Here is a 27,850-nt window from a genome sequence, read left to right as displayed (position 1 = left end):
ATAGAAATAAAGCATGGATAGAAGCATACGTAAAAGATGAAGAACAAAGGCATAGAAATAAAGCATGGATAGAAGCATACGTAAAAGACGAAGAACAAAGGCATAGAAATAAAGCATGGATAGAAGCATACGTAAAAGATGAAGAACAAAGGCATAGAAATAAAGCATGGATAGAAGCATACGTAAAAGATGAAGAACAAAGGCATAGAAATAAAGCATGGATAGAAGCATACGTAAAAGACGAAGAACAAAGGCATAGAAATAAAGCATGGATAGAAGCATACGTAAAAGATGAAGAACAAAGGCATAGAAATAAAGCATGGATAGAAGCATACGTAAAAGACGAAGAACAAAGGCATAGAAATAAAGCATGGATAGAAGCATACGTAAAAGATGAAGAACAAAGGCATAGAAATAAAGCATGGATAGAAGCATACGTAAAAGACGAAGAACAAAGGCATAGAAATAAAGCATGGATAGAAGCATACGTAAAAGATGAAGAACAAAGGCATAGAAATAAAGCATGGATAGAAGCATACGTAAAAGACGAAGAACAAAGGCATAGAAATAAAGCATGGATAGAAGCATACGTAAAAGATGAAGAACAAAGGCATAGAAATAAAGCATGGATAGAAGCATACGTAAAAGATGAAGAACAAAGGCATAGAAATAAAGCACGGATAGAAGCATACGTAAAAGATGAAGAACAAAGGCATAGAAATAAAGCATGGATAGAAGTATACATAAAAGATGAACCCTGGAGAAGGGCCAGGGGGGTAATCCGTTGCCGTCCATGGCACTTAAAACGCTTTGCAGCGATACTTTGAATCAGATGCCCCTCAGTCTAACCCTAGGAGAGAGACAGAGAGGAGAGGAAAGAAGAGAAAGTGAAAAGTACAGTGATAAAGAGTCCCCCTAGGACTGCGGCGCAACCTGATCGGTTAGTGTCCGTTTGTGTCTCACTGGCTGGCTTTGTTTGCTGCAGAGATAAATAGAAAATACAACTATACTTCTTAGCTACTCCAACATTTTTTTAAATTTTCCATAAATGAGTTGCTGCATGAAATTCAGGCTACCACTATCTTTAAGAACTCAAGCGCATGAAAAACACAAGTGCGTGCAATTTATCTGCAATGTTGTTTCCATTTAAGAAGCTGGAAACCTGTGTAACAGTTGTCCCAGCATGCAACACAATCCTGCTGGATCCCTTGCCTCAGAAGGATGCCATGGGTCAAGAGGTTTTAGCCTGCAATTAGTTAAATGCATGGTTATACTTGAAAGATTTCATATTACATTTTAATATTAATTATTGTGCAAGGATGATCCATTTTTGACACAGACAGCAGGATGATCCCTGAGAGAGGTTCTAAACCTTCTCCACCTTAAATGAAATAGTAGAAGAAGTCCTGACGTGAGTTCCTCAGGTTCAGCAGCCATGGTGCAGTCGCAACCACTCCATACTCTATTGCTGCGTCACTGATTTTTGATGTGTATGCAACAAGATACATAATATCTGGTGGATCAATAGACAAAGTAAGCCATTCCAGATCTTAAGCATAACATTTCACAGAGATGTAAGAAACTGGTCAGTAGTTTAACCCAGCACATTAACCCATACCTGAAATATAAGTGCACCTGTCAAAAGACCTGTGTTTTATAAGCTAAGCTAATGCCAAAGTAAAAGTGACTTTTAGTGAGAGCTCGATGTCATAATGATCAGTAAAATAGTCCATTGGTATTTGATGTGGCCCCATGACCTTTGGTACAAACATTAGGATTAGAGATGGGATGAATCACAAATTTCCTCAAATCCGAATCCAAAAAGGTTCTCGATTTCCTCGAAGCATAAGAATTGTGTGATCCATGTAAGAATAGTAATTAGACTTAGAATATACTATTCTTACACTGATTACACAATTCTTATGTACAGGATTCGTTAGACTCGATATTCAAAAGATTCAGAAAATCGACAATCTTTTTGGATTTGAGGATATTTAGGATGTGCCCTATCTCTAATTGTGATGCTATTTTGCCTTGCAGAAAGCGGTCCTGTAATACTAATATACTTCCTATGTCCACTACTAACCGTGATCCTGCATGGACATAGAGAGAACTTACCTCAGATGCTTTGTTGTAGTAGGTGTGTGGGAGGGTGAGGGAAGCTGTTGAAAGCCTTCTAGGGACCAATACTTAAACAACATCCCCTAAACCCTTTCCCTATAAAAAAAAAACCTTTGCCGTTAAAGGATTTTTTTAGGAAAGTCGTAAACCAGCAGTTGTGCACTGGACTACTTGACTGGTAATAATATAAAAAAAAATTATATATCTCCGGTATCTTTGCTTTGCAGGAGAAATGGTGATTGTGTCACTGCCCTAGACTGCTTCCTTCACCTCTGGAGATGGGAGTTGTCAGAGTTGAAAGACATAGCACTCCATTAACGTCTACAAGGGGGAGAAGAGTTGCCCTGGGATCTGGAGAAATCAATTCCACCTATTTTTCAGGGCAAAGGATTTTCTTATTTTTTATTTTATGACTAAATCATTACTAAGCAGGCTGTATGAATTGCAGCTTTATTCCTATACATTATGCTGAAATTCCACTATAATTTTGCTGTCCCCAAGGTGAAGTGAAATAAAATATTTCCAATAATTATATGACTTTGTAGTCGTGATGATTTGTCTGTGTGATTTAAAAACTACGTACTATGGGCCTGCACCGAATGTCTCATTTCTGTTCACTTGTGTTGCAGGAAGAAAGTCAAGGTCAGCTCTTGGTGCTGGGTGCAACTAACCGACCTCATTCATTAGATCCTGCATTAAGGAGGCCTGGGAGGTTTGACAAAGAAATCGAAATTGGGATTCCCAATGCCCAGGGGCGTCTAGATATCCTGAAATGTGTACTGCGCAAAGTTCCACATCAGCTTACAGTGGAGGAACTTGCACAACTGGCAGACAGTGCTCATGGCTATGTTGGGGCAGATTTAGCAGCTCTGTGCAAGGAAGCGGGTGAGTAGACATTACATCCTATCTAGATCAGATGCGACCAGTCAGTGCCTTACAAGGCTCTCCAGAAGGTGGGCAGAGACCTGTTTTTCCTTCCTTTGCTGTATTGCAGATGGCAACTGAAAGCATTGAGTTTTAAACTTTGTTAGCAGTATCCACACAAGACAAGACACAGAACATTTATATTGTATTTTTCCCCTGCGGACTAGAAGCGCCAGTACTGCAGCCACTAGAGTGTGCTCTGTAAGCTGTAGCAGTGTTAGGGAGTCTTCCCCAAGGTCTCCTTATTGAATAGGTGCTGGCTTACTGAACAGGAAGAGCTGATAGGGAACCCTGGTCTCCTATGTCAGAGGCATAGTACACTATCCAGCCAATCCACACAAAAACTGTATGTCATGTATGACCCAGCTGGGTCCCGGGATACTGCAAACCTGTGGTCCCAGCAGCGCACCTCCTCTATTGCGCTTCTATAGCCAAGAGCATTCTGCTCATGGACATTTACAAGTCTTAATTAACTGTGCATGTGCAGAACGCTCCTGTCTACGGGAGTTGGATCGGGGAGGCGTGCTGCCAGGATGATGCTTGTTCAGTATCCTGCAACTCAGCCAGTCACTGATGAACCAAACACTACAGGGGGCTGGAAAAAGCCTCAGGTAAGTAAAACTCAACATTGTCATTTTTCAGCATGGTGGATCAATTTGTCCAAGCACGAAAGTACTGTTCTGTCCACTCACCATGTCTGCTACATAATGTCACTTCTGTACTGCTCCATTGCCCTCCTTCCCCCCTGCATAGCAACAGAACATCGGTACAGTCTCAGCCCTGCAGAGAGACTGAGATCTGATCACACTATCAGCAGAAGTTATGACAGTAGCAGGAAAAATGATTAAAACTGACTAATTGTGCCATAAAATCCAAGTTTTGTTGGTTGATCACACACTCTTTCTGAACAACTGCCATGGCAGTTTTTTGCTTTTGCTTCAAAGACTGTTAGGAGATTGTGTGATCTGTGAGTGTGATGTGCCTCATTGTGCCACTGAGCCATCCTATCTCTGAGAGGAGAGGTGAAGAGAGTAGTGCTGTACCAGCCACAGTATATTGCATTCCAGAGTTGACACAATTATTCCCTGTTGTTTGATGATGTACATGCAATTATTATTATTATTATTATTTTTATTATTTATATAGCGCCAACATCTTCCTTAGCGCTGTACATAATACAAACAAATAATGGGGAACAAATATACATAAGAAATACAAGACACTGTACAGTCATGACATTGAATAGAATAAATACAAATACATACATAGTTGATGTGTAGTTGGTACATGAACATGTGTTAAAATTACAGCAGTATGAGAAACACTAGGAGGAGGTCCCTGCCCTTGCAAGCTTACAATCTAGAGCAGGGGTCTCAAACTCAATTTACCTGGAGGCCGCAGGAGGCAAAGTCAGGATGAGGCTGGGCCGCATAAGGAATTTCACAATCGCGGCGCATCGCCGCCTCTGCCCGCCCCTCTCACTCTTCCTTCACAGAGAGGGACAGGGAAAGAGGGCGCGATCCGTACGGCGATTGACATCAGGAGGGGCAGAGCTGAAGCTAAAAGCTCTGCCCCTTCCAGGAAATGCCAGCGGATTGCCCCCTGGGCGATTTGGGGGCTCTGCAGCCCTCGTTTAGCGGCAGGGATGCGGCGGATTACTTGGGAGCACTGGAGCGAACTATAAGGAAGCTTTTGCCAGCAAGGGCCACAAAAAATTGTATCGAGGGCCGCAAATGGCCCGCGGGCCGCGAGTTTGAGACCCCTGATCTAGAGGGTAGTGGGAGGAAACAAAAGGGAAGGAAACATAAGGATTAGTGGGTGAGCCAGTGTGCCTTCAGTGCTGCCTATAGGAAATTATAGGCTTGTCTGAACAGGTGTGTTTTCAGAGTACGTTTAAAGGTTTCCAGACTCGTGGCATGACGAACCGGCTGAGGGAGAGAGCTCCAAAGGAAAGTGATAGCCCGTGAGAAGTCTTGGATGCGAGTGTGAGAGGAGGTGACTAGGCTGGAGGACAAAAGGGTCTCCTGTGAGGAACGGAGGGTCCGGGCGGGGAGGTATCTGGAGATTAAAGAGGAAATGTATGGAGGCGATAGCTTGTGTAGAGTGTGCAATTGTGCATTTGGGCAAAACAAAAGAGGAGGAACAATCCTATTAAGTGTCAGAAGGAACAATCCTATTAAGTGTCATTCTGGGTCTGATTCAGTTTGGAATTTATAGAGGAGGTCCACTTTAAATACAATCATGTGAACAGAAGCCTGTTTGGTTGGGGCTGTTTAGAATGCAGGCTGCAGAGAAATGGAGAAAGCTGTTTCAGATCACAGTTTGCAGCTCCAAATGTCTGGGCTGCAAGAAATGGCTGGTGAACAGGTTCCTGACTGGATACTTTAGAAGGGACTTATCTGTAGTCAGGTAGTCTTTGAACTTGCATGTAGACCACATCATGCTCTGCCTCTGACTGTCTACACCGGACTAGGAAAACCATGGACCTTAGAGTTGGGTTTAGTTACACAAGCACTCTTTCTGACATAACTGCCTGTGCAACCATTCCCAGAGAGCATTAATAGCAGCACACCGATTAATTTTACTTGTCCCCTGGATTTTTTTTTTTAAAACCTATTACTCTGTATTGTAAATAAATAGCATAGCAAGTCACATCTATCTTTCCCCAGTTGTGTATTAATTTACAGCACTGACTTAGCCCTGATTAATCTCTTAAAGCATACATGAATTTGTAATGTCATGATAAAGATAAGCCTTGTTTTTTTCAAAACTGTGAGGAAACGTTGATAATTGAGTAGGGAACAAGCTGCGGAGATCACTGGCTGGTAATCTGGCTTTCCTAATATAGGGATTTATTGCGACTGTGGCCTTCTAAGGCAGCCTGTGCAGCTGCATCAGAGTGAATGTAAATAGAGCCTGATTTCTTCAAGAAGGGGATTCATGTGATTTGTTTAGAGTGGAAGGAAGTATTTAGTTTGTAATGCTTAAAATTAATCTTCAATATCCGCACGATCTGCACACCATTTTGGCGTGCTGTTATGAAACACTAGGCCTCTGATGTGATAGCATCACGGGGGCCAGTGAGGTTTCAAGGCATTGTTTAAAGAGTAAGACTAGACAGTGAAAGTCTAATTGAATCCAGACAGCACTGTATTATTTGAAAGTTTATTATCATTTAGAGGAAGGAGGGGAGAAGGGTGCTACAGGAAAATGAATTACTGAAGTATGCTTTTTTCCCCTCCTGCCTATATTGCCTGAGGGTTACAACTTTTATTTTCTCCTCCAGCAGTGAAATGTTAATGATGACGCAGGCCTGCTGGTAAATGGTTCCTGTTCCCATGAGTGTTTATATTATCTAGGAAGGCACTTCAGGCACAACTATTTTCTAGCCCTGCGTAGGCATGTGGTGGCAGAGCTTGTTGTTATGGGAGAACCGGCTTCTTAAAGTTAAACTCCTCCTTTGTTTAGAAATAAACAGTCCCTTTAGTTCAGCTTGAAACATTACTAAAGCTAAGTACACACATACAAGGTCTGTTGCCCAGAAGGGATCGGGACTCAATGCAACGTGCAACAGATCAGTGCACGATCTGTACAGATATATTCTGTTGCCATGCGGGGAAGGAGGGGGGCGACGGCTCTGCACACAACGCCAAGTCGTTCCACCAGGCTGATCACTCGCCGACACAACAAGGGGCATTGGGTGCTGCTGTAGATCCTTGGCAGAGGCATCCCTGACCAGTTGCTTCAGCAGAGAACCGTCTAGCACAGAAGTGCCCACACTTTTTCAGCTTGTGAGCTACTTTTAAAAATTAGCAAGTCAAAATGATCTACCTATGTACAATTTTAGGAGCACAGTTTTATATACAGAATGGAAAATGTAATGTGGTTGGGGATCTACCATGAAGTCCTTTGCGATCTCCCAGTAGATTGCGATCTTCCCAATGGGCACTCCTGGTCTAGCATGTCTACAAGGATTAAATGTTTAAATGTTCATTCTAAGCACTCCATAGACCTTCCGTCATATTTCTCTATCACAGTCTGCCAGGTTAGGAGTTTCTGCTACCAGTGTTGCTTCCAAGATTCAAGGTGATTTCTGGTGGTAGAGCTTCCAAACGCCAATGTTCTGCCATGAGAGAGACCAGGAGCCCAGTGGTGCAGTATCATTAGGGTATATGGCCAAGGATAGTGTAGTGATTTATACTGACAAGGGTGGGTTGTGCTCCTGCAACCACCAACAGAGGCTACAGGAAATTAACCGTTCCCGCTCTGTGTTGCTTCTAGTCATTCAGACAGTGTGGATGTGAAAAATAATCTACAAGATTGTCTGCTTTGTGCAGATGATCACCCATGTAGGAAGAGGAAATGCATGGGCTGTCTGTATGGAAACAGAGAGTTCAGATGGGATTCTAGAAAATGAAGTGTAATGTACAGTGTATGCCTACAGTTGTTTTAGAAGCTGAGAAAAATTTTAAATGGAAAGGTATTTTGTAATAAGCTTAAAGTGCAAACTACGGATACATGTGTACAGCACATTTTTTGTGAGGGTAACAGTTCACTTTAGAAAAAACTAGGGCCCATATGCAATTAACTTTTACTCCTGAGTTATCTCTTAGGACATTATTTTCATTTTCTCTTTGAAATAATATTTAAGCATTTTACAATTGAAAAAGTACCTAAAAGTTGCTGAAAATTTGTATCAAAATTATTCTGAATATTCTTTTGCTTGTTGGTGGTTAAAAGGCCTTTTATGACAAGGTGTGAAAATATCACCTAGGAAAAAAATCAGAAGAAAAATTGAATTGCATATGGGCCTAGGAGTGTGTAAACTGACATTGCTAACTTTGCTTTAAAAATGCTGTTTACCTGGTTGTTATGCTGATCCTCTGCCCTTAGAGAAAATTCTGAATAAGAATGCTGCTTAGGCGTTTTGACTCAGCTAGCTGCTTACTCATTTCATTTCATTTACTCATCAATTGACCACTGGACTTTGCATATGCCTACTACCGTACCACCATGGCAAGTCTTTGACACTCTGAGTGAAGAAGATTTTGGAATTCTCATTCAAAGTCTTCGCCCCACTACCTGCGACCTGGATCCTGGCCCAACTGGATCCTTAATGCAGTGCCCAGAGCTGATCAGGCCAGCACTTCACAAAATCACATAGTGCTCCTTGCAAAGTGGACTTTTCCCAGAAGAACTAAAGAAAGCAATCATAAAACCCCTCCTGAAGAAACCATCACTAGATCCTGATTCTGTAACCAACTACAGACCTGTGGCGAACTTACCATTCCTATCAAAAGTTATCGAGAAAGCAGTTACCAACCAGCTAGAAGCCAGGCTTACAGATAACAACATTTTTGATACTTTTCAGTCAGGATTCAGGAAAAGGCACATCACTGAAACAGCATTAGTCCGAGTAATGAATGATCTACTTACTGCAAGGGACAAGGGTGATTGCTTGATTCTGATTCTTCTTGACTTGTCAGCAGCATTTGATACTGTGGATCATGAAATACTAATCCAGTGACTGAAGAATTACTGTGGCCTAAGGGGTACTGTTCTTAGCTGGTTTCAAACCTTCCTATCTGGCAGGACACAGCAAGTATGTCTGGGCACACACTACTCTAATCCAGTGCCACTTGCCTATGGAGTTCCACAGGGCTCTGTACTATCACCATTACTCTTTGCAGTCTACATGCTCCCACTGGGTAAAATAATCCAGAACTATGGCCTAGGATACCATTGTTATGCAGATGACACACAACTGTATCTGTCCTTCAAGCCTGGCACCCAAGACCCATCAGCATCCATAAATGCATGTCTAGTGGATTTACAAAATTGGATGAACACCAGCTGGCTGAGGCTGAACTCTGACAAAACAGTGGTGGTAGGTGGTCCACACATGATGAATAAAGTTAAAACGCTCACCACCTCAAACTAGCAATTTGGGGAGATACTGTACAGTATAAAGACTCCTGGGGTGATCCTGGATGAAAATCTAAAACTCAGACAGCAGGTATCAGCTGTAGTCAAGTCTTCCTTCTTCCATCTAAGAAATATAGCGAAAATCAAACACCTTATCCCAGCTGAAGACCTACCTGCCCTGGTTCACGCATTTGTATCCTCCCGCCTAGACTACTGCAACGCCCTGTTCATTGGATCTACAGATAAGGTTCTGCGCCCCTTACAGCTAGTACAGAATGCTGCAGCCAGACTCCTAGCCAATGCCCCCCGCAGCTCACACATCACCCCAGTACTGCAAACTCTTCACTGGTTGCCAGTAAAATGGAGAATCAATTTTAAAGGGAACCAGAGACGAAGCACCCTTGTGTATTTTACCATATATATCAGTAAGAACATTAGAGAAAACACTTACCCTGCTCTCTGTTTCATCCTCACTGCTAAAAGTGTCTGTTATCACCTGTGATAAGAATCCCGGACTGAGCATTCAGTCTGGCTTTGCGGGGAATAATTATAGCTGAGTCATTATAGCAGAGACACAAGGGGGCAGGCTTGGGCTTGAAAAGACACCAGAGAAGACAGACTCAGCTATAATCATTCCATAGCAAAGCCAGACTGAATGCTCAGTCGGGGATTCTTATCAGAGGTGATAACAGTCAGATTAAACAGAGAACAATGAAACAAAGAGCAGATTAGGTGTTTACTGTCATGTTCCCACTGATTTATAAGGTAAAATACAAGAGGGTGCTTCATCTCTGGTTCTCTTTAAGATCTGCCTGCTGATCTTCAAGGCTCTACACCACATGGGACCCAAATACATAGCGGATCTATTGGAAGTTTATGCCCCTCCACGCACCCTCCGCTCTGCCAACAAGATGAAGCTGGTTATTCCCAGGATACACTTAACATTTGGTGCTCGGGCCTTTTCCTATGCAGCCCCTACTCTATGGAACTCACTTCCCCAATCAGTACAAGAGGCTCCTTCTCTAGACAGCTTTAAAAAAAGGCTAAAAACTCACCTAGCCTTTGAGACTGCATAATGCAGGGTCACAGCGCTTTGAGTCCCGAGGGAGAAAAGCGCTATATAAATATTATTGTTATTGTTAGTTATGACTCAAAGAAGTCTGAAGCCAAAGAAAGAGCACACAACAGCCACACTAATGGAGAGTTTAAATGCGATGGCAATATGACAGCCTGATTGCCTCAGACAGAAAGGTCTGTGCTTTGCACCTTTGCAATCTGAACACCACAACACTGCTTTTTCAATAATAGTAGCCCTTAATAGAGTTTTCTGTTGGCTCCTTCAGTTGTGCTTCTTCAAGTCACCCGACCACAGTGAGCAAATATTCTTGTTATTTGGGACTGGTGGGATTGATTTGTTAACAGCCTGGCAGTTAATTTCTGTGCTAACTGCAGGTGATGCAAGGTTAGCAGATCCTCTGTTAGGGGGAATAAAGTGCTTAATTTTTGCAGTGTTCCCTAGATGCAAGTAGGAAGCAGAGATTTATTTGATGTGTGAAGTTTAGCTCACTATCAGTCAATACAGTCACAATTACCACTGCTGTTGTCTGAACCAATTGACACTTAGACATAATTCATTTCTTGCCATTTTTTTCTTTTCTTTTTCCTACAAAGGAGGCATCTGTCTATTCTGGTCTGATTTACTGTAAACAGGAAGTGGATTTTAAGCCTAGTTTTTCACATCTGTACAAGACTAATGCTAATCTGCACTCAGAGTGCTGTCTCAATTTAAAACTTTTACTCTAGAGCAAGCTGTTCCTTAAGAAAACATGTCCATTCCCTGGGTTTTAATTCATTACTACAGAGCTTACCTTTGGTATATTATTATTATTTCTTATTATTATTATTATTATTTATATAGCATCGACATCTTCTTCAGCACTGTAAGAGTCGATTTTGTTAACTGTCCCCCAGAGGGACTCACAATCTAATCCTATCCATAGTCACGTGTCTATGTATGTATCATGTAGTGTATGTTGTGTAGTCTAGGGGGAAGCCAATAAACGTATCTTGATTTTGGGATGAAACCGGAGTTCTCGGTGGAAACCCATGCACACCCTAGCTGGGATTTGAACTGGGGAGCCAGCACTACTCCACCATCCTGCCCATATTGGCTTATGCTCTGTAGCAATATCTGTTTAGCCTTATATTAAGAGTATTCAGAAACTCACTGTTTTTACTATAAAACGGTCCACTTTAAAAGCAATTGGACTAACGCTTTTAATGCTCTTGGCAGTCTTTTTCCACTTATTTATTTATATGCTTATTTTTAACAGAGCTCAGCATAAACAAGGTAATGAGGAACAGATACATTGTTCTTGGTTAATGGAAATTGAATAACATTTGTCCCAGTTTGCAAATGAATAAGCGGCCGGTTTCTTCTGCCCGGAAAAGGATTGCACACATGAGTTGTTCAACAACAAAGGGAAATAAAAAGTTCATGTTCTGCCAGCTTCGTTTCCTAGTATGAAATGTTTTGCCAAACACTTTATTTAATTAGTGATGAGTTAAAAGTGATCTTATTAACCCCTGTGTTTTCCTGAAACAACCTCTTTTGATATTACGCTGAATCGTAATATTGAGATTATTATTTTTTTCACGTTCCTGAGGGCTAAAATGAATTGGACATGAAACCAATCAGATTCATTCTTGCTGTAGTTGTGAAACCTGCTATTGTCTCATTATCAGCCAGTGAGACTGTCCTGAGGTCTACACATCACACAGGTGTTTAGCTTGAAGTAGGTGATCTCCGTACTTATTGATGTTAGAGCAGCCTTTGTTATTGGGACTTCCCATCCTATTGCATAAGTTTGATAGTTTGGGGGGGGAATGTAAGTTAGGGAATCTAAAGCTCTGTACACGTTAGATGAAAGTTGCTATATTTGAAGGATGTACAATGAGCTAACGATAATGGAAAGCCACGTGCTGGTTAAATGATAGCGTATATACAAATTCCAAACTCCTCGGATAGTGACTTGCATGCGTAGTCGGAAGTATCGATAGGCGATGTAAGTGACGTGCCTTCTTTTCATGCATTCAAACTGAGGAGTCGGGTGATTTTTGTACCAACTCCTCAGCCCTGGTAAATATTAGACTAAGTAGTCAAGGAGTCGGAGCAATTTTGGGTACCTGGAGTCGGATTCGGTGGTTTCAAAAACAGGAGTCAGAGTTGGATGATTTTTGTATCAACTCCACAGCCCTGATTTGAACCATTGTTTATCATTGCATTTTGCTGCCATTTGCTATTTTATTTTTGGTTGATAATTGGGCAAACCGTCATTCGCCGTCCGTTTTTACTAACTTCCAACAAACGTGTATACTAGGCTTTAGGGTCAAGGGAGGTTAGTAGTAGACTTTTGCCTAATGTTATTGTAGGGAAATTGTCCTGGGTTTGATAGGCTGTAGTTAATGATATCTCTGGCAGTAGGATGTTATTATGGATCACTAACAGGGTTTGGCTTCAGGAAAAGGTCAGTGTTAGGACTTTGTCAGTGATAAAGTTAATTTTAGGTCTAAGTTTAAAGTTGGAGTTTTGGGGAAATATCAGAGTAAGTAAGAAGACAAAGAATGCAAACACTCCCATTGTGCTTTTTAATGTAAGGCACTGCTTTTATTGCCAACTAGGTAGTTACATTATAATTTCACTGGGTGGATGTTACAGTATGTTAATTTCTCAACATTACTTGATTACCACCCTCATATCAAATAAATGTGCTCATTCATTTTTATTTATTACAAGAGTTTATTTTCATTGTACATATACTATTCCTTTTATAACTGGTTAATAAGTGTTAGGGCAACAATCCAATATGTGTGCTTTGGCAGTGCTTGACGATCGCTGGTGATTGGCATAGTGCTTTGGATCCCGATGGGGGTGGTTCCACTAGCAGCGTTGCTATTGCAAAACGCTGCTTGCAGCAGTTTGGTAGCAATCCTAGAGTGATCGCATCAGTCGCTACAGTAGCCAAATCCCGATCACACAGGGAGAACGTGGCACTTCTGTGATTTTGCAAATCGTGGGAGCTTTGCACTTCTGCAGAGTGCCTTTGGTGATTCCCTTAGTAACACTCAGATTGGAAATGGATAACTGAAGTTTTAGATGTTTGAACCACTATCTTTTTCTTATTGTACGTAGAATGTTACAGTGCATACATTCTCCTATTCGACTCCGGCACTGAGGCTTCCATTGGGATCTAGGATAGAATTATTGCATCGCTTCAAAATGAGGGAGGGGCATCGTCTTAGAAACCTTCCACATGTTCCTGTTGTTACCTTTGTGCTAGAAATGATTACAACTAAATGTTGTTCGCATGTTATGGGTTGTTCAAAGGATGAGCAGGTGGGAGGAGTGACTACTTTGTACTTATCTCAGCCATGCTGACCTATATTTCCATTATGTTGCTATGTATGCTGCTATTGGCTTGTATCTTGGGGCAGTACACCCTGCAGTATCTGATAATTGATATCTTAGGTGAGGTACTACCCCCTCCCCCCCCCTCACAATTTTTAATTTTTTTGTAGCCCCAGGTTTATGACCACAAAAGATACTGGGAGCTCTTGAATTCTTAACTGGGTTATCGTCGTTTTGGAACCTAATGGCCAGGCCACATTTTTGGAGGCTTTTATAGTAGGCCTCTTGTAGTTGAAACATATGTAGTAGGAATCTACCCTCTACAGTTCTTTTCAGGACTCTCAACTTGTTTTCTCCTTTTTTTCTGTCTTCTTGGTATACACATTTCCGGGCCCTGGGTCTGCAGCCTCCCCAAGAGTCATCCATTATGGGGTTGCCAGTCCTGACATTGAATTTCAAGGGATTCAGTATCCCAGGGAAATGTGAGTCAATATTCCATCTGCGCTCTCCAATGCTATAAACCTGTATTGTGCTAGTGAAGTCAGATTTCACACAAACACCAAAAGTGCAGCCGTCCTTCCAGATCACCACTGCATGCTGTGTGGACAAAAACACAAACCCCCACCGACAGTGAAGGGGCTCACCGAATTGTTGCCACCTCAAACTCAGGTGAATCTAGCACTCAATACAGGTAAACACACAATCGCGCCACTATAGAGAGCCAACTTCATTTTCACAGTAGAAGAGATCCTCTGTTTTACTTTCTGGGGATCGGCTGCCTTACACCCCTTAAAGAGAACCCGAGGTGGTTTCTAAGAATGATATCCGCCTACAGAGGCTGGGTCTGCTTGTATTGCCCAGAGGCTGGGTCTGCTTGTATTGCCCAGCCTCTGTTGCTATCTCTATCCCCCCTAAGTTCCCCCTACGCTCTGCTATGCCCCCATAAATCACAGCCGCACTGTCGACACACAGCGTGACGCAGCTGTGTAGTGTCAGTCTCACCACTCCTCCGCCTCCTGCATAGCTCCGGTCCCCGCCCGCATCCCTTCCCTCTCCGCTGATTGGAGGGAAGGGACGTGGGCGGGACCGGAGCTATGCAGGAGGCAGGGGTGCGGCGAGACTGACACTACATAGGTAAACACAGCCCGCTGCGTGTCAACAGCGCGGCTGTGATTTATGAAAGCATAGCAGAGCGAAGGGGGAAATTAGGGGGGATTGAGATAGCAACAGAGGCTGGGCAATCTAAGCAGACCCAGCCTCTATATGCAGATATCATTCTTAGAAACCACCTCGAGTTCTCTTTAAGGACCAGGCCATCTTACATGCGGGGTGGGGCGCGTTTGGGGGGGTCAGGCAGCCGGATCCCCAGTATAGTTAGGCATTCCCAGTGTAGCCAGGTGTCCCCTGTATTGCCAGCAGCCTTTACTCTCCTCCCAGGCTCCAGCGATGAGCAGCTCTAGCCCCCTCCACTCTGTCCAGCATCCCCGCTTGTACTGCCGCTAAGTTCCGGGACCCGACACTTAAAGTGGAGTGAGCAGGGATGCCAGCCAGAGCGGAGGGGAGTGACGATCGCCAGGGGAACGTTAGGAAGGCAAGTCCTCGTCCTCTTCTTCCACTCAGACCGCCGCAGCCAACAGTGATCACTACATTCGGCCAGTGATTGTAGTGATCACGTGCTCAGGAAGCATTCGGGATGGCTCCTGAGCACTGAGGGGAGATTTGACATCATATGACAGCTCAATCTCCCCTCTCGGGTGCGCGTGATCGCGTCGGTAGCGGAAATGGCAGGTGGCGTAAATCATACGGTGCATCAGAGTTAGGCAGCCACAAATGCAGCGTAGGATTTACTACACACGGTCCCCACAAGGTTACTCCAGTTTTGCATAAAATAACACAAGAATAGAACACCATAGCATAATACTGTTTTGGATGCAGCTTTACCTCGCTCTCTCCAGGATTCCACTTACATAGATTAAAGGATGCCCGAGGTGAAAATAAACTACTGAAATAAACAATTGTATCGATCTTCCTTCTCCTAAAAATGACTTTTTAAGATATTCCACAGTTTTATTTTATGTTTAAATCTACTTTTCAAATTTTAACTGTTTTATTGTTTTTGCTCAATTACACATTCATTGAAGTATGCCAGAGCTAAAATCTATGAACTATTGAGCCTTTTTATCTCTTTCCTGCTCTCAGAAGCCATTTTCTGCTAGGAAAGTGTTTTATAGTTAGAATTTCTTATCAGTGAAGGTCACAATGTAGTCACTTTCTGTCTGAGTCAGGACTGAGTCAGCCTCTTACATACCTGATATTTAACTCTTTCAGGCAGAGAAAGAAAAAAAGGAACACAGCATAGTTATTTGTGTGCTAGGCACTGTACATACCCATGTCTATCTCATCATGTCACGTGTCACCTTGGGTATCCTTTAACTACTTTATGACCGCTCCACGCCAATGGACGTGGCTGCGACGGCAGCCCCAGGACCGCCTAACGCCAATTGGCGTCAGGTCCTAGAGCTGGCTACTGAAGGAGATCACGCACATCTCCTTCTCGGGGGGGGGGGGGGGGGGGGGATTGGGCAGTGATCGGCTGTCATAGGCTGAAGCCTATGACAGCTGGTCACCCTGATTGGCTGGCGGGGGGAGGGAAGGAGGGATCAGGAGGAAAAAATAAAAAAAGGGCCATTTTTATTCAAAAATACATGAAATAAATATTTATATAAAAAAATAAATAAACACCATTGGAGCGATCAGACCCCACCAACAGAGAGCTTTGTTGGTGAGGGAAAAAGTTGGGGGTGATCACTCGTGTGCTGTGTTGTGCAGCCCTGCAGCTTGGCCTTAAAGCTGCAGTGGCCAGTTAGGGAAAAAATAGCCTGGTCTTTAGGGGGGTTTAACACTGCGGTCCTCAAGTGGTTAAATAGCGAAAAGCATGTATGCACAAGGCTTATCACCTAGGTACTGTGTAGGACCACTTCGCGGCGTTACGCTCTTTATAATTAGATGGATGGCACGCTTCCGGCAAATCCCAGATCTGCTGCCTGGTGATGTCACAGCGCTCTGGCTCCGCCCTAAGGCCTCGTTCACATCTAGCCAACGCAGATGGCTGTGCGATCGGAACGCAACGCATCCGATCGCACGCCATCTGCGCCGCTGCCCGCTACGCTGCTGATCCCATCCATTGACAGTGATGGGATCAGCTCTGCGGTGCGGGCAAAATGCAGGCAGCAGTACGCAAGAGCTTCCCAGCGCATCGTACTGCTGCGCAGCGCAGTAGATGTGAACGGTAGAAGGGCAGTCTATGCCCTTCTGCTGTTCCTGCATTTCAGCACATCATACGCCCCTTCCATATCCGCACGGAAGCGCGTATGATGTGAACGAGGCCTAAGAATCCTCCATGAGGATATGACTATGAACTGTTGGTTCTGTCAGATTTTAACTGCTAACTTTTTTCTCTGTAGAGGTTAAAGTGAATCTCCAGACTAAAAATCTACTCAGCAGCACTAAAAAGGCTTGGTGTTTCCTTAACAGTTTCACAGCATCAGAACTTTGTTTTTCTTATCCAATCCTCATTTTTAGCTGTACAGAAGCTAAGCTCCACCCCATCAAAGAAAACTGCCCGGGCATTTTTCCCCTGATGCTGTGCAAAGCATGATGGGATTGCTGATGTTATTGATCTCGTTGCCTAGCAACTGGGAGGGGTGATCAGGACACAAGAGAGTTGAAACTGTGTCTCATGCTCCCTGTCACCTCCTTTCAACCAAAAAGATGGCTGCCCTCATGAAATCACAAACATTTGCCTGTTCTAAAAACAGGGTGAGTAAGAGATTATAGTACCTATCTATTTTAATTAACATAACTAATGTAACTTAATGACAGTATGTTTGTTTAGGCTGAAGTTCCTCTTTAAATATGTACACTATTTATCTGGTTGCCTGGAGTTGAGCTTTAACATATCCGCTGTGTTGTCAGTTGGGAGCAGGGCTTCCATACGCTTGGGGCTGTTGGCAGTTGTGCCGTCTCACTGTACAAATTGTAGAGCTTCCTGCCCTATAAAGAATTGTGAAAGCGATGTACATCCACCCACACTGTGCTTCACCAGCCAAAGAAATGTCCCAGCTCCTAAGGACTTTTTACTAAGTTGTCAAGGGATGCATTCATATTTAATACAAGGGTAATTGCGTTTTAGGAAACCGTAATTGTTAGGAAAAGAATTATGTGCCCTTACAAAATGTATAACACGTAACAAGCATCCAAATAAATCTGAGGCTACCAGGAAAGAAAATGAACAAACCACAAAACCACATCCTCATTCAGTATGGTAACCTAGGGCAAATGGACAAGTATTAAAGGAAAGAGCAGATTTTGGAGTGATTGCAGCTAGCAAATATTAAATCCAGGCATGAAAAAAATCTGTGTGGGGAAGTTATTTGGCTGCATATTTTCCTGTCAGCTAATATGGCTCTGCGTTCAAATATAGCAATAGTATCTGCATGATCCTTAGGATTTGTCATGGTTTGCATTATAAAAAATGTTCTAGTCTATACTTCTAATCCTTGGACGAGTTACTGAAGACCCTGGATGACCTTAGTAAATATATTTTAGGATTTATATTGTAATTACATTGTAAAGGCCCATACCAACGACACGGTTTTCCTGACTATATTTCCGATGATCGGTTATTTTCTGAGCGACGAGTGATACAGGTGCACAATTAAGAGAACCACACTTAGCAATGTGCGGTGATAACGATCGTCACGGTGGATTAGATCTTCAAGATCCTCAATGACACCGAGCAAAGTACCGTGATCACTTGATTTCCCATTTGCGGCCGTCGTGTAATGTCAGTTTCAAGAGGTCCAGTCAACCCAAAAATATCATTTGGATTATTTTGGACTAACTTATGAATAAACAGAGTAACCAAGCAGCTCAGGGTGACCCAAACCACTTATAAATAAACCTTTACATTTATCTGTATCTCCAGAGTATTAGTTCTGAAGGTTTACTAACATTTATCAAGAGTGTCTGAGACAAAATATTGGTAGGTTTTTAGAAATCCATGCAGAACTGTCTCAGACATATTAAGAAGTCACTATATAGTCCAGATTTCCTCTGAAAACTGTTCTTAAATAGGAGGCGTTCGGAGGGTTTCTCTGACAGTGTAATGTGTAAGAGGACTTGTTGTTGCTGAGGTAACCAATACAACTGCTGTATTGCATCAATGCCCAGCACTGGAAGGGTTAAGCACAGAACAGCTTCACAGGACACCTGGCAGCAGGGGGAGGAGCAATTCACAAATCATGCCTAGCATGCACTGCACTCCATCTGTAGTACTGCTATTAAGCACTTCTTAATCTGCAACAGTTTAGGAATGGACTTCAACTTTTCTTAAAGGAATACTATCGATACCCAAGTGTTCTAAAATGACAATGTGCAAATAATGTCTAAGTAGCTGTGTAAACATTTTCCTACTTTTCATGTTAAATATCAGAGGCAAAAGCTGTAATTTTATTGAGGGTAGGATTTAGCTATATTGGGACAAATCAATTGCAGAAGGGGTGTCTGCTTCAATGCACAGCCAGAGTTGCATATCAGACTACAGAAAGCAAATATCAAACATATCAAACTCTGAAAGCAAAAACAGTATGAAATGCTGTGACAATTAGTTACATTTCCTCTGCTCTCTTCAGACAGGTCAGTCAGAAACACAGGACACAGGAGCTGCAGCTGTTGGGAGCTCTCTTCTCTGTCACACACAGAGCTACACATAGAGTTAACTGATCAAGTGTGAGGGGAATTTCCCCTCTCCTCATGGCTCAGTCAGCCGTCAGTTTTGGCGTCAGTAAAGTTTGAATGTATTTTGCTAACAGTAAACAAAGAAGTTGCTACTAAAATGTATACACCAGTACTTAGCAGCACTTCCCAAACAATTCCTGTGTCAATTGAAAAAAATATGTGAATCGATAGTATTCCTTTAACTGCTGTGCAGCTCTAGAAATTCTCACTAAACTGCCGCTGTTCAGTAGGATTTAAGAATCTTCTTATTATCATGCTGTTCTGCACAATAAGGGAACACACTTGAGTGTGTGCTTTTCCCAGTGATTTCTGTGTTCACATTGTTCTGCGTGCGAACCTGTTTTCCCACGATTTTCCATTTTAGTTTCACAATTTGTTTTGCATGTCACAGAATAAATTGTAATTGCAGATGCGCGTAGTGCAGGAAAAAAAGCAACAAGCAGTTTTGATTTAAAGTCATGGAAGAAAAAACACAAATGCAAAACACTAATGAACGTGGATCAACATGCGATTCTCAAGCGGTCATCGACTATAATGACCATTGCAGCAGTGTGCATGCACAAATCTACAATTGTGTTTTTAAAATTTCTTTTAGCTACTTTTATCCTTTTGGCGCCTCTGTTCATTTCCACTTTCCATGAATGTGCAGCTTATCTCTCCACGGTCAGCAAAGATCAGTTGCAACTAGATAGTAATTTTCCAGCTGGTCATATTACCCTGATCACATTCTGCTATGATCAATTTGTGCCCATACATGATAACATTCTGGCACTACCACATAGTAATGGATTGAATATTGCTGTGAATCATAACTGTTCATGGGCCACTGTAGGGAATTGTGTAGTAAGGCTTATTGATTGTTCCTAGAGTTTATCATTTGTAAATGCAATTCTGTACTAAGCATTATGTTAAAGGAGGTAGAAATAGTACAGTATAGTATGCTGGGAAATGGACTATTCAAGAGGAGGTGTTTTTTGTCATAAGTTAGTGCTAGATGGCACACACATTGCTTCCGTGCTCTGCTGTTACCTTCATCTACCCATTAAACTGTTTGGCAGTTTAGCTACTGTGTTATTATTACAGCTATCATTACTATTAACCATTAGCATAGTGCTGATATATTCCAGCTTTACAGAGCATTGAGACATTCACTTAAGCCCTTTCCATCAACTCTACAGTGATCATTGGCATACTTAGTCTAACACTTTTTTCAGTTGTGTTTAGTACTAAAGCAGGAAGCTATAGACCCAAATGGAGCTTTGATAGACTTGGGCAAAATTCATATATTCATGCTTTTTATTTTCTGGACAGCACTGAAATCAAGAACCCAGGGGTTGCAGGTGCTAGTACTAAGCAGTTAGTAGCTGTACTAAAGAAGGCTGTTTATGATGGTTCATTTATGAAAGCAAATCACATTTCCCCCCAAAAAAGTGGCAATTATTCTTTTAATTCTATTCTAAATTTTCTAAAGAAAATAATTGTATATATTCATGTGAAGAAGCAAGTACACACCATAGAAATGTTTGCCTTTTTAAACATAATTCAATGTACAGGTGTTTTATCTTCATTTCATCAATATTGATAAAGAAAGGTGATGTGATGTAGCACATGCCTCACAATCTTTTGAGCTTGTGGTAATTTAAACATGAATGCAAATTTTACATATTGCAAAAGTAAGTACACCCCTACCTTTATCCAGTTCACCCCCAAGGGTTTTTACTCTAACGGACCAGAGCAATTTTCACTTGTCAGTGCTCCTCCCTTTTATTCCCTAATAACTTTATTACTACTTATCACAAGAAAATGATCTATACCTTGTTTTTTTCACCACCAATTAGGCTTTCTGTGGGTAGTACATTTTGCTAAGAATTTTTTTATTCTAAATGCATTTTAATGAGAAAAAAACAAAAAAATAGAAAAAAATTCATTATTTCTCAGTTTTCAGCCATTATAGTTTTAAAATTAAACATTCTCCTGTGGATAAAACAAACACATTGTATTTGCCCAGTTGTCCCGATTATTAAACCATTTAAATTATGTCCCTATCACAATGTATGGCGACAGTATATTATTTTGAAATATAGGTGTTATTTTTCTGTTCTGTTTTTTTTTGTTCTGGCCATAATTACAAGCCCCAATGTAATAAATTAAAATTAATTTTCCCCCATAAAATATAGATTAAAAAAAGCTGAGTCCCTAAGGCAAGTATTTATTTATTTATTTTAAGCTGATTTTTTTTTACAAATGTTTTCTTTTGGAGGGGGAGTGTTGGAGTGGAATTTTATTAATTTTATTACTCATGTGTATGTACTTGTAAATGTATGTATTTTGTATGTGTCATATACTTTTTGGCCACAAGATGGCGCTAGTGAACACTCGTTATAGTAAGTGTTCCCTTTTTTTTTTTTTTTTTTACACTTTATTTAATTGTTACATTTCCTGTTTTTGTGAATGGACGTAGCCGCTGTTCGCGGTCACATCCATTCACTCCAGGCACTGCGATTGGGTAGAGGACCGTTTGGTCCTCTTCCCCAATCCCTCAGCACGGGATCCTGACGGAAACGGCGGCCATAGCGGCGCGCACACGGCGGTAGCAGCGGCGGGAACGCGCGACTTATTAATACGTCATGTTGCCGTTAATAGGGTAAAGCATGACGTATTAATGCGTTAGGATGCCACTAAATGGTTATAAAAGCATGACCTCAGATACATGGAGGAAACGTTCTAATTTGCAAAGGATTTGTTGAATTTGCTCTGCTTTTGGTGGAGTATGTGGTAGCATGATGTGTAGATCAAAATAGTTCTCTGAGGCCTCAGAAAAGAGTTGTTTGTTGAAAGGGATTGAAGATGAGCCACAAGTATTTGACATCAACCATTTCACTGTGTGAAAGACTTAATACAAACAGGCTGCCTTATAGAGCACCACATGCATAATGAGGTCTCTGAGAACCCCAGAAATTGACCTCAAAGTGCATAAATCTATCATACTGAAGGACATGTAGACATTAGATCCACATGGGCATGCCAGTTGGGAATGATTGCTGTCCAGAAAAAACATCTGTGCCAGACCACAGGTTTTTTCACTGACCCCGGGCAGAGGACCATTAAGACTTCTGGAACACTAGACAGGCAAGGAAAAGATACAGGTGATTTGCCATAATAGTGTAATATATTCTTGGTAAAATCTTTCTTTGGTGGCTCCATCATCTTTTCTGAAGTCCCAAAGTAAAAATGCTGTGAGAGTTTAACTAGATTAAGAGAGCCCATACATGGGGAACATGGCTTACAACCATATCTTGGAAAGGCCTGAAAAGGGACAGTATTGTAGGAAACTTTGTCAATTATATAAGCATGTTATCTTATCCATGATCCATCATAAACTATATTTACTGTTGAAAACAAAAGTGCCATGTAAAGTCTTGGGCAGCTGCCCACACCCCTTCATAAATCAGCTTAAAGTGGATCCGAGATGAACTTTTACTCAGTGCATAATTGTGTTCCTTTCCTATGGTTTATAGGGCATTCCTCAAGCCAAATATGTTTTTGTTTTAATACTCTAATTCCCTATAAACTAAATAAACCACGCCCACAGGTTTTCAGAGAGCCTTGGCAGTAGCAAGGGCTCATGGGAGCTCAGTCTGGGCAGGAGGAGGAGGTTTTACTAGCCATTGATTTCAGAGGCAGAGAGGAGGAGGGGGAATTAGGTTTTTTCACAGGCTGAGTGCTCAAGAGTGCTACCTCTGTGTAATGTTTACAAACAACATGGCTGCTGTCATTGTATCACAGGACGAAATAATCATTTTCTATTAAAGCTGTTTGCAGCTAGATTTGCTGTGTAAAATATCTAAACTTTAGATAAGATATATAGACTAGTTACTTGTTATAGTTAGTTTTTCATCTCGGATCCGCTTTAAACATTAATATACTAGACTGTGTGTTTTTTTTTTCTACTCTTTACAGGCATTTTGTCAAATTGCATGAGGCCCTTCTAAATTTGGACAGGTTATGGCGGAGGATTACTGGTAGTTTATCTGAAGACGTGGCCGCAGTCATATGTTTTGGCATTGTACAGGCTCTTTAAAAATAGATTCTCAGGCTTCCAAGTTCCAAGTCTATATGCTGCGTAGGAGATACACATGGTCTCGCATGTGTAATCTGGTAGGATTACAGATCTTATAGTCGACATGTGATTTTGCTTGCAGTGGGTTTCTGAGAAAATACAATTGCACGCACATCTGAGATTTGCTGTGGGTTGTTGTGGTATGTCATACAACCCAGTTCCGTCTTATTAAGTTTTGTGTGGTCAGGTTTCAGCTCTAGAGTAATGTGGGAGGGGAGAACCATTATGAAAACAGCATGAGGAAACAGGAAAATACACGCTCTTACTCCCTGTCTGCTTTTTATTATCACTCAATGTAAAAAATATTTCCAGCTCAATGATGACCCCAGAAGTGGCTTGTGCACGAACATATTTTACTCAAATGACTTCAGGCTTTGTTTAGAAAGCTTTGATCACTGATTTACCAATTTGGGAAGGGGAAGTTGGATTGTAGAAACATAAACAGACAGACATTTGCATTTTTCGAAGCTTAAAAATACAAGCATACGGAGACATCCCTCTCAGGGCAACTTTCAGTGTTGCGCTACATAAAACAAAAGATACCAGTTTGCTTTTATAGTTTTTAAATTAAAGACCATGTTTTATATCTTTTAGATAGGGTGTGGTAGGAGGATAATCTTTTTACAATTTTTATTGAAGTCTGAATCTTACCTTGGCCTTATGTCGTAGGGATGTACAGAGGCGCCAAAAGGATAAAATTTGATAAAATCGTTTAAAATGTTCAGGAGGCGGTGGTGGGGCCAACCAACCCAAAATAGACACGATGCTGTTAGTCAAAGTAATAACAATTTTTTCGCATACTCATAGAAACAATTGGCAACGCATTTCGCGGGCATAACCCCGCTTCTTCAGGCAATAAACAGGAGTATCACACAGCCATGGGTCCAGTATTAGCTTGGCTGCCAACATCTTAGTCCTGAGTGGGGACAGGCATAAACTCCTCACCTGCCTCTACAGTGGTTGTCTTTGTGGTAACCCTGGTTTTTAAGTATAAATACTTACGATTCATATACTCTCCTATTTTCCAATACATACTATACTACATTGGGCTCTCGGTTTTCTGTTTTATATTTTTCTGTTTTATATACTTGGCCTTATGTCAGTCTCCAAGGAACAAGATGTGAAACAAACTCTCTGCAATGGCAGCATAAACAGTTTAAAGGGGAACTGAAGAGAGAGCTATATGGAGGCTGTCATGTTTATTTCCTTTTAATGAATACCAGTTGCCTGGCAGCCCTGCTGGTCTATTTCTCTGCAGTAGTATCTGAATAAAACCAGAAACAAGCATGCAGCTAGTATTGTCAGATCTGACTTTAAAGTCTAAACCACTGAAACACCTGATCTGCTGAATGCTTGTTCAGGGGCTATGGCTAATAGTATTAGAGGCAAAGGATCAGCAGGGCTGCCAGGCAACTGGTATTGCTTAAAAGGAAATAAACATGACAGCCTCCATATACCTCTCTCTTCAGTTCCCCTTTAAGGGCCGGTTTCAGACTGTAAATTGGCGGCAGTGGTGGCACCGCAAAAAACAGCCCTTTGGGGACTACTGCGTTAGTATGAGGTAATCCCTGTCCGGCGAAGCAGGAAGTGACGCTCACTTCCTGTTGGCTTATTGATGATATGCGCGGAAGTGTATTGTTAAAATACACTTCCGTGCATGCGCAACGTGAAAAACTGTGGAGGATTTTTTAAATACATGTGCGTTGCCATACACTTACATGACTTCCGATCTGACGCATATCGCCACTGGTCGCCGCAGGAGCTGCACAGCAAAGTAGGTATGTGCGTGTGTTAGGGCACTTCCGGCACAGCGTACCGCAATATGGGAACTACCCCATAAACTTACATTAGGCTGAGGTGGGGTGCGGTAAATTTACCGCACCGTCCCAGTGTGAATGGCCCTCAGTGTTTTCAGCCAAAACATGTTAAAACATTGGTGAGAGTTGTAAGGATTTCTGTACACCTTTAATTCCTTCAGGTCCTGACCAGCTGACAGGTTTCACTGTAGCTGACTGGTGTCACTGTAAGCACAAAGTAAGTGAAGATCTCATCAAGGCGTCACTACTAGCACTTGCTTGATGGATGTTTTAAACCCACCCAATAAAAAAAACAAAACAAAAAAGAAAATGTTTGGGCTAGAATTACCCCTCTCCATTTTTTAACAACCCTCTCTCCTCCCAGGGTTTTTTTTTTTTACTGCAAGAATAATGTTTATATAATAGTTCCTACAGATTTTACATTTTGGATTTCCAAATTTCAGGGACAAGCTATTCCGTCAGAAAAGGCTAAAATAGGTTAGCCTCTCATATTTTAGCACGTAGCGTCATCGCGTGTTCTTTCAAATTTTCTTAAATGGTTGCATTTTTTTAAATCATTGGTAGCTGTCTGGTTGGATCTTGTAGCCAGGTCATGCTATACTAGAGATAAAGTGAGGAGCTGCTCAAGTTACTGGATTTCCTGGTGACTGGTTGCAACCCAAATCGGGCACACTGTAATGCTGCTTAGGCATCGCGCATGGCTAAGCTTGCTAAATATATTCCTGGGGTGTCACTTTCCTGGCTGTGCAGCCTGATACAGTTGAACGCATTGGAACACTCTTTGAAAGAATTAAACATCTTGACATCATTCAAATTAATTTATTTGCCTTGTAATTACCGCTTTGCCTAGCGTTCTGCTTAAAATGGTTCGGTTGTTAATATTACGGATTCATCTGGCGAGTTTAATGGCTTGAGTACTGTTGCAACTCGTCTGCCATTGCCATTGGGCTTCTCTGGATAATTAGCTTAAAAATCTGATCTGCGGTCACAATAGGGAAGATATTTGTAGCATTTCCCTTGCCTGCAGCCTGTAGCTCTCTCTGTCTTCTCCAGCTGGCCTCGTGGAATGTTTTTATTGATATAGTAGGGTATCCTGTTCATTATGGATGTGCCACATTGCAGGAAGTCTACATTGCAAATATTTGTGATTCTGTTACAGAGCCTGGGGAGGAAAGGCAGGTGTTCGTGCCCTTTTATAGCGCGCCTGTGTGTGTGTCTCTGTCTAGGCACCTTATGCTTCATTGTTTTATTTGCAGTGAAAAAATAAAAGGGTTCATCACTACTAAAGAATAAAGTGTATAAGGTATATTGTCATCATTATTTTCATTTGTCTTTTGAAGTAGAACGTAGGACTTTTTTTTTTTATTATTATTTTTTTATTAGTGTGTGTGTTTTTATAGCAAGATTAGATTTGTTTTTAGCACATTATTTCTGTCAGTTTCTATTTGGCAGATTTTTCCTCCTTTATAGTTTACTAGTAAAAAGGCCAGCCCATTAAAGGATGGGCGCTCCCTCCCACCCCCGTAACGCGCGTACAGATGCGCGTCCCGCTCACCCGTCCTCCACCGCTGTCTGCAGTATATGCACAGAGATGTTGCTTGCTTGGCAGTTGGAAAAAGCTGTTATTTCCAACAATGCAATGAGATTCTCAGACAGCAAACTATCAGGTCTGGAAGCAGGGTCACACACACACACCCAGGGACAGGACGCAGAGACACAGGGGTTTTTTTTTTTATAGGATGCAGTTTGTGTATTTTATTGTTGCAGGAAGTAAGGGGAAATCCTAGATGGCAGTAAATAACTGCCCTTTTTAACCCTTCACTACTTTTTGTGTTATCACCATTTGTGTCCATGTCAAAGACGTTTCTTTGCACTTCAGGCTTAATGTATGAAAAGCCTGCTGAAGGATAGATTTTTTTTTAATCCCATAGCAACAAATGACAATATTTAATTCTTTTTTAGATCTAAGTTGTAGGAAGGACAGTTAAAGTGAACCTCCAGACTAAAAATCTACTCAGCAGCGCTGAATAGGCTTGGTGTTTCTTTAACAGTTTCACAGCATCAGAACTTGGTTTTTCTTACCAAAGCCTCATTTTTAGCTGCACAGAAGCTAAGCTCCACCCATCAGAGTTGCATCGCATACAGAGAAACACACAGCCACTGTAAAGTATACTTCACTGTACTTGTTAACGTGTGCATTTTGCAGTAACGCACTGCATATAGTGCATTACCATGCCATGCACGTAGTAATACTGCAACATACCCACAGCACTGTGAACAACGCATAGTTAGTGCATTGAAATACGACAAGCCATGTTACAGAGTTATGCTGCACCGCAACGCATAACTGAATGCAGCCTAAGATGCGTTCCTGCTGTGTGCGGTTAATTATGATGAAGCAGATTGGTAGGTACATGCAGATAGGCACTCAGTATAACAATTTGGAACTCTGTACTGAAGAAAACGTGCAGAGATAAATAATACACAACCATCGGGTAATGCAGCATACTTGGAACAGAGAGGAACACGGAATAAATACAGGAAATCACAATACCATAGAGATCATCACAGCACTTTACAGATAGTGACATCTTGTGGTTCCTTTACTATACTGCAGTTTAAATAATCTTGTTAAATTTAACAAATTACTCATACAGCAATTTGGTAACTTCTCAACAGGCTGTTATCCAATGAGATTTACATATTGCATGGCTTGCAAAGATGTGTGCCTTGAAA

At 41.7% G+C, this 27,850-nt stretch overlaps 1 protein-coding gene across 3 annotated transcripts in view; it reads left to right on the top strand.

Annotated features, from left to right (window-relative positions):
- The window catches only part of AFG2A (AFG2 AAA ATPase homolog A), a 583,775-nt gene that overhangs the window by 44,519 nt on the left and 511,406 nt on the right, over positions 1-27,850 (top strand). For all 3 annotated transcript variants that reach the window (XM_068280086.1, XM_068280104.1, XM_068280096.1), the window contains exon 9: positions 2,751-3,006. In XM_068280086.1, coding sequence (XP_068136187.1) covers positions 2,751-3,006 — 256 coding nt within the window. The remainder of the gene's footprint in view (positions 1-2,750; positions 3,007-27,850) is intronic.

The sequence above is a fragment of the Hyperolius riggenbachi genome, chromosome 1, assembly GCF_040937935.1.
Source record: "Hyperolius riggenbachi isolate aHypRig1 chromosome 1, aHypRig1.pri, whole genome shotgun sequence".
Lineage (NCBI taxonomy): Eukaryota > Metazoa > Chordata > Amphibia > Anura > Hyperoliidae > Hyperolius > Hyperolius riggenbachi.
Note: the sequence above shows the minus strand (reverse complement) of the source record. Positions and strands in the feature narration are given on the sequence as shown.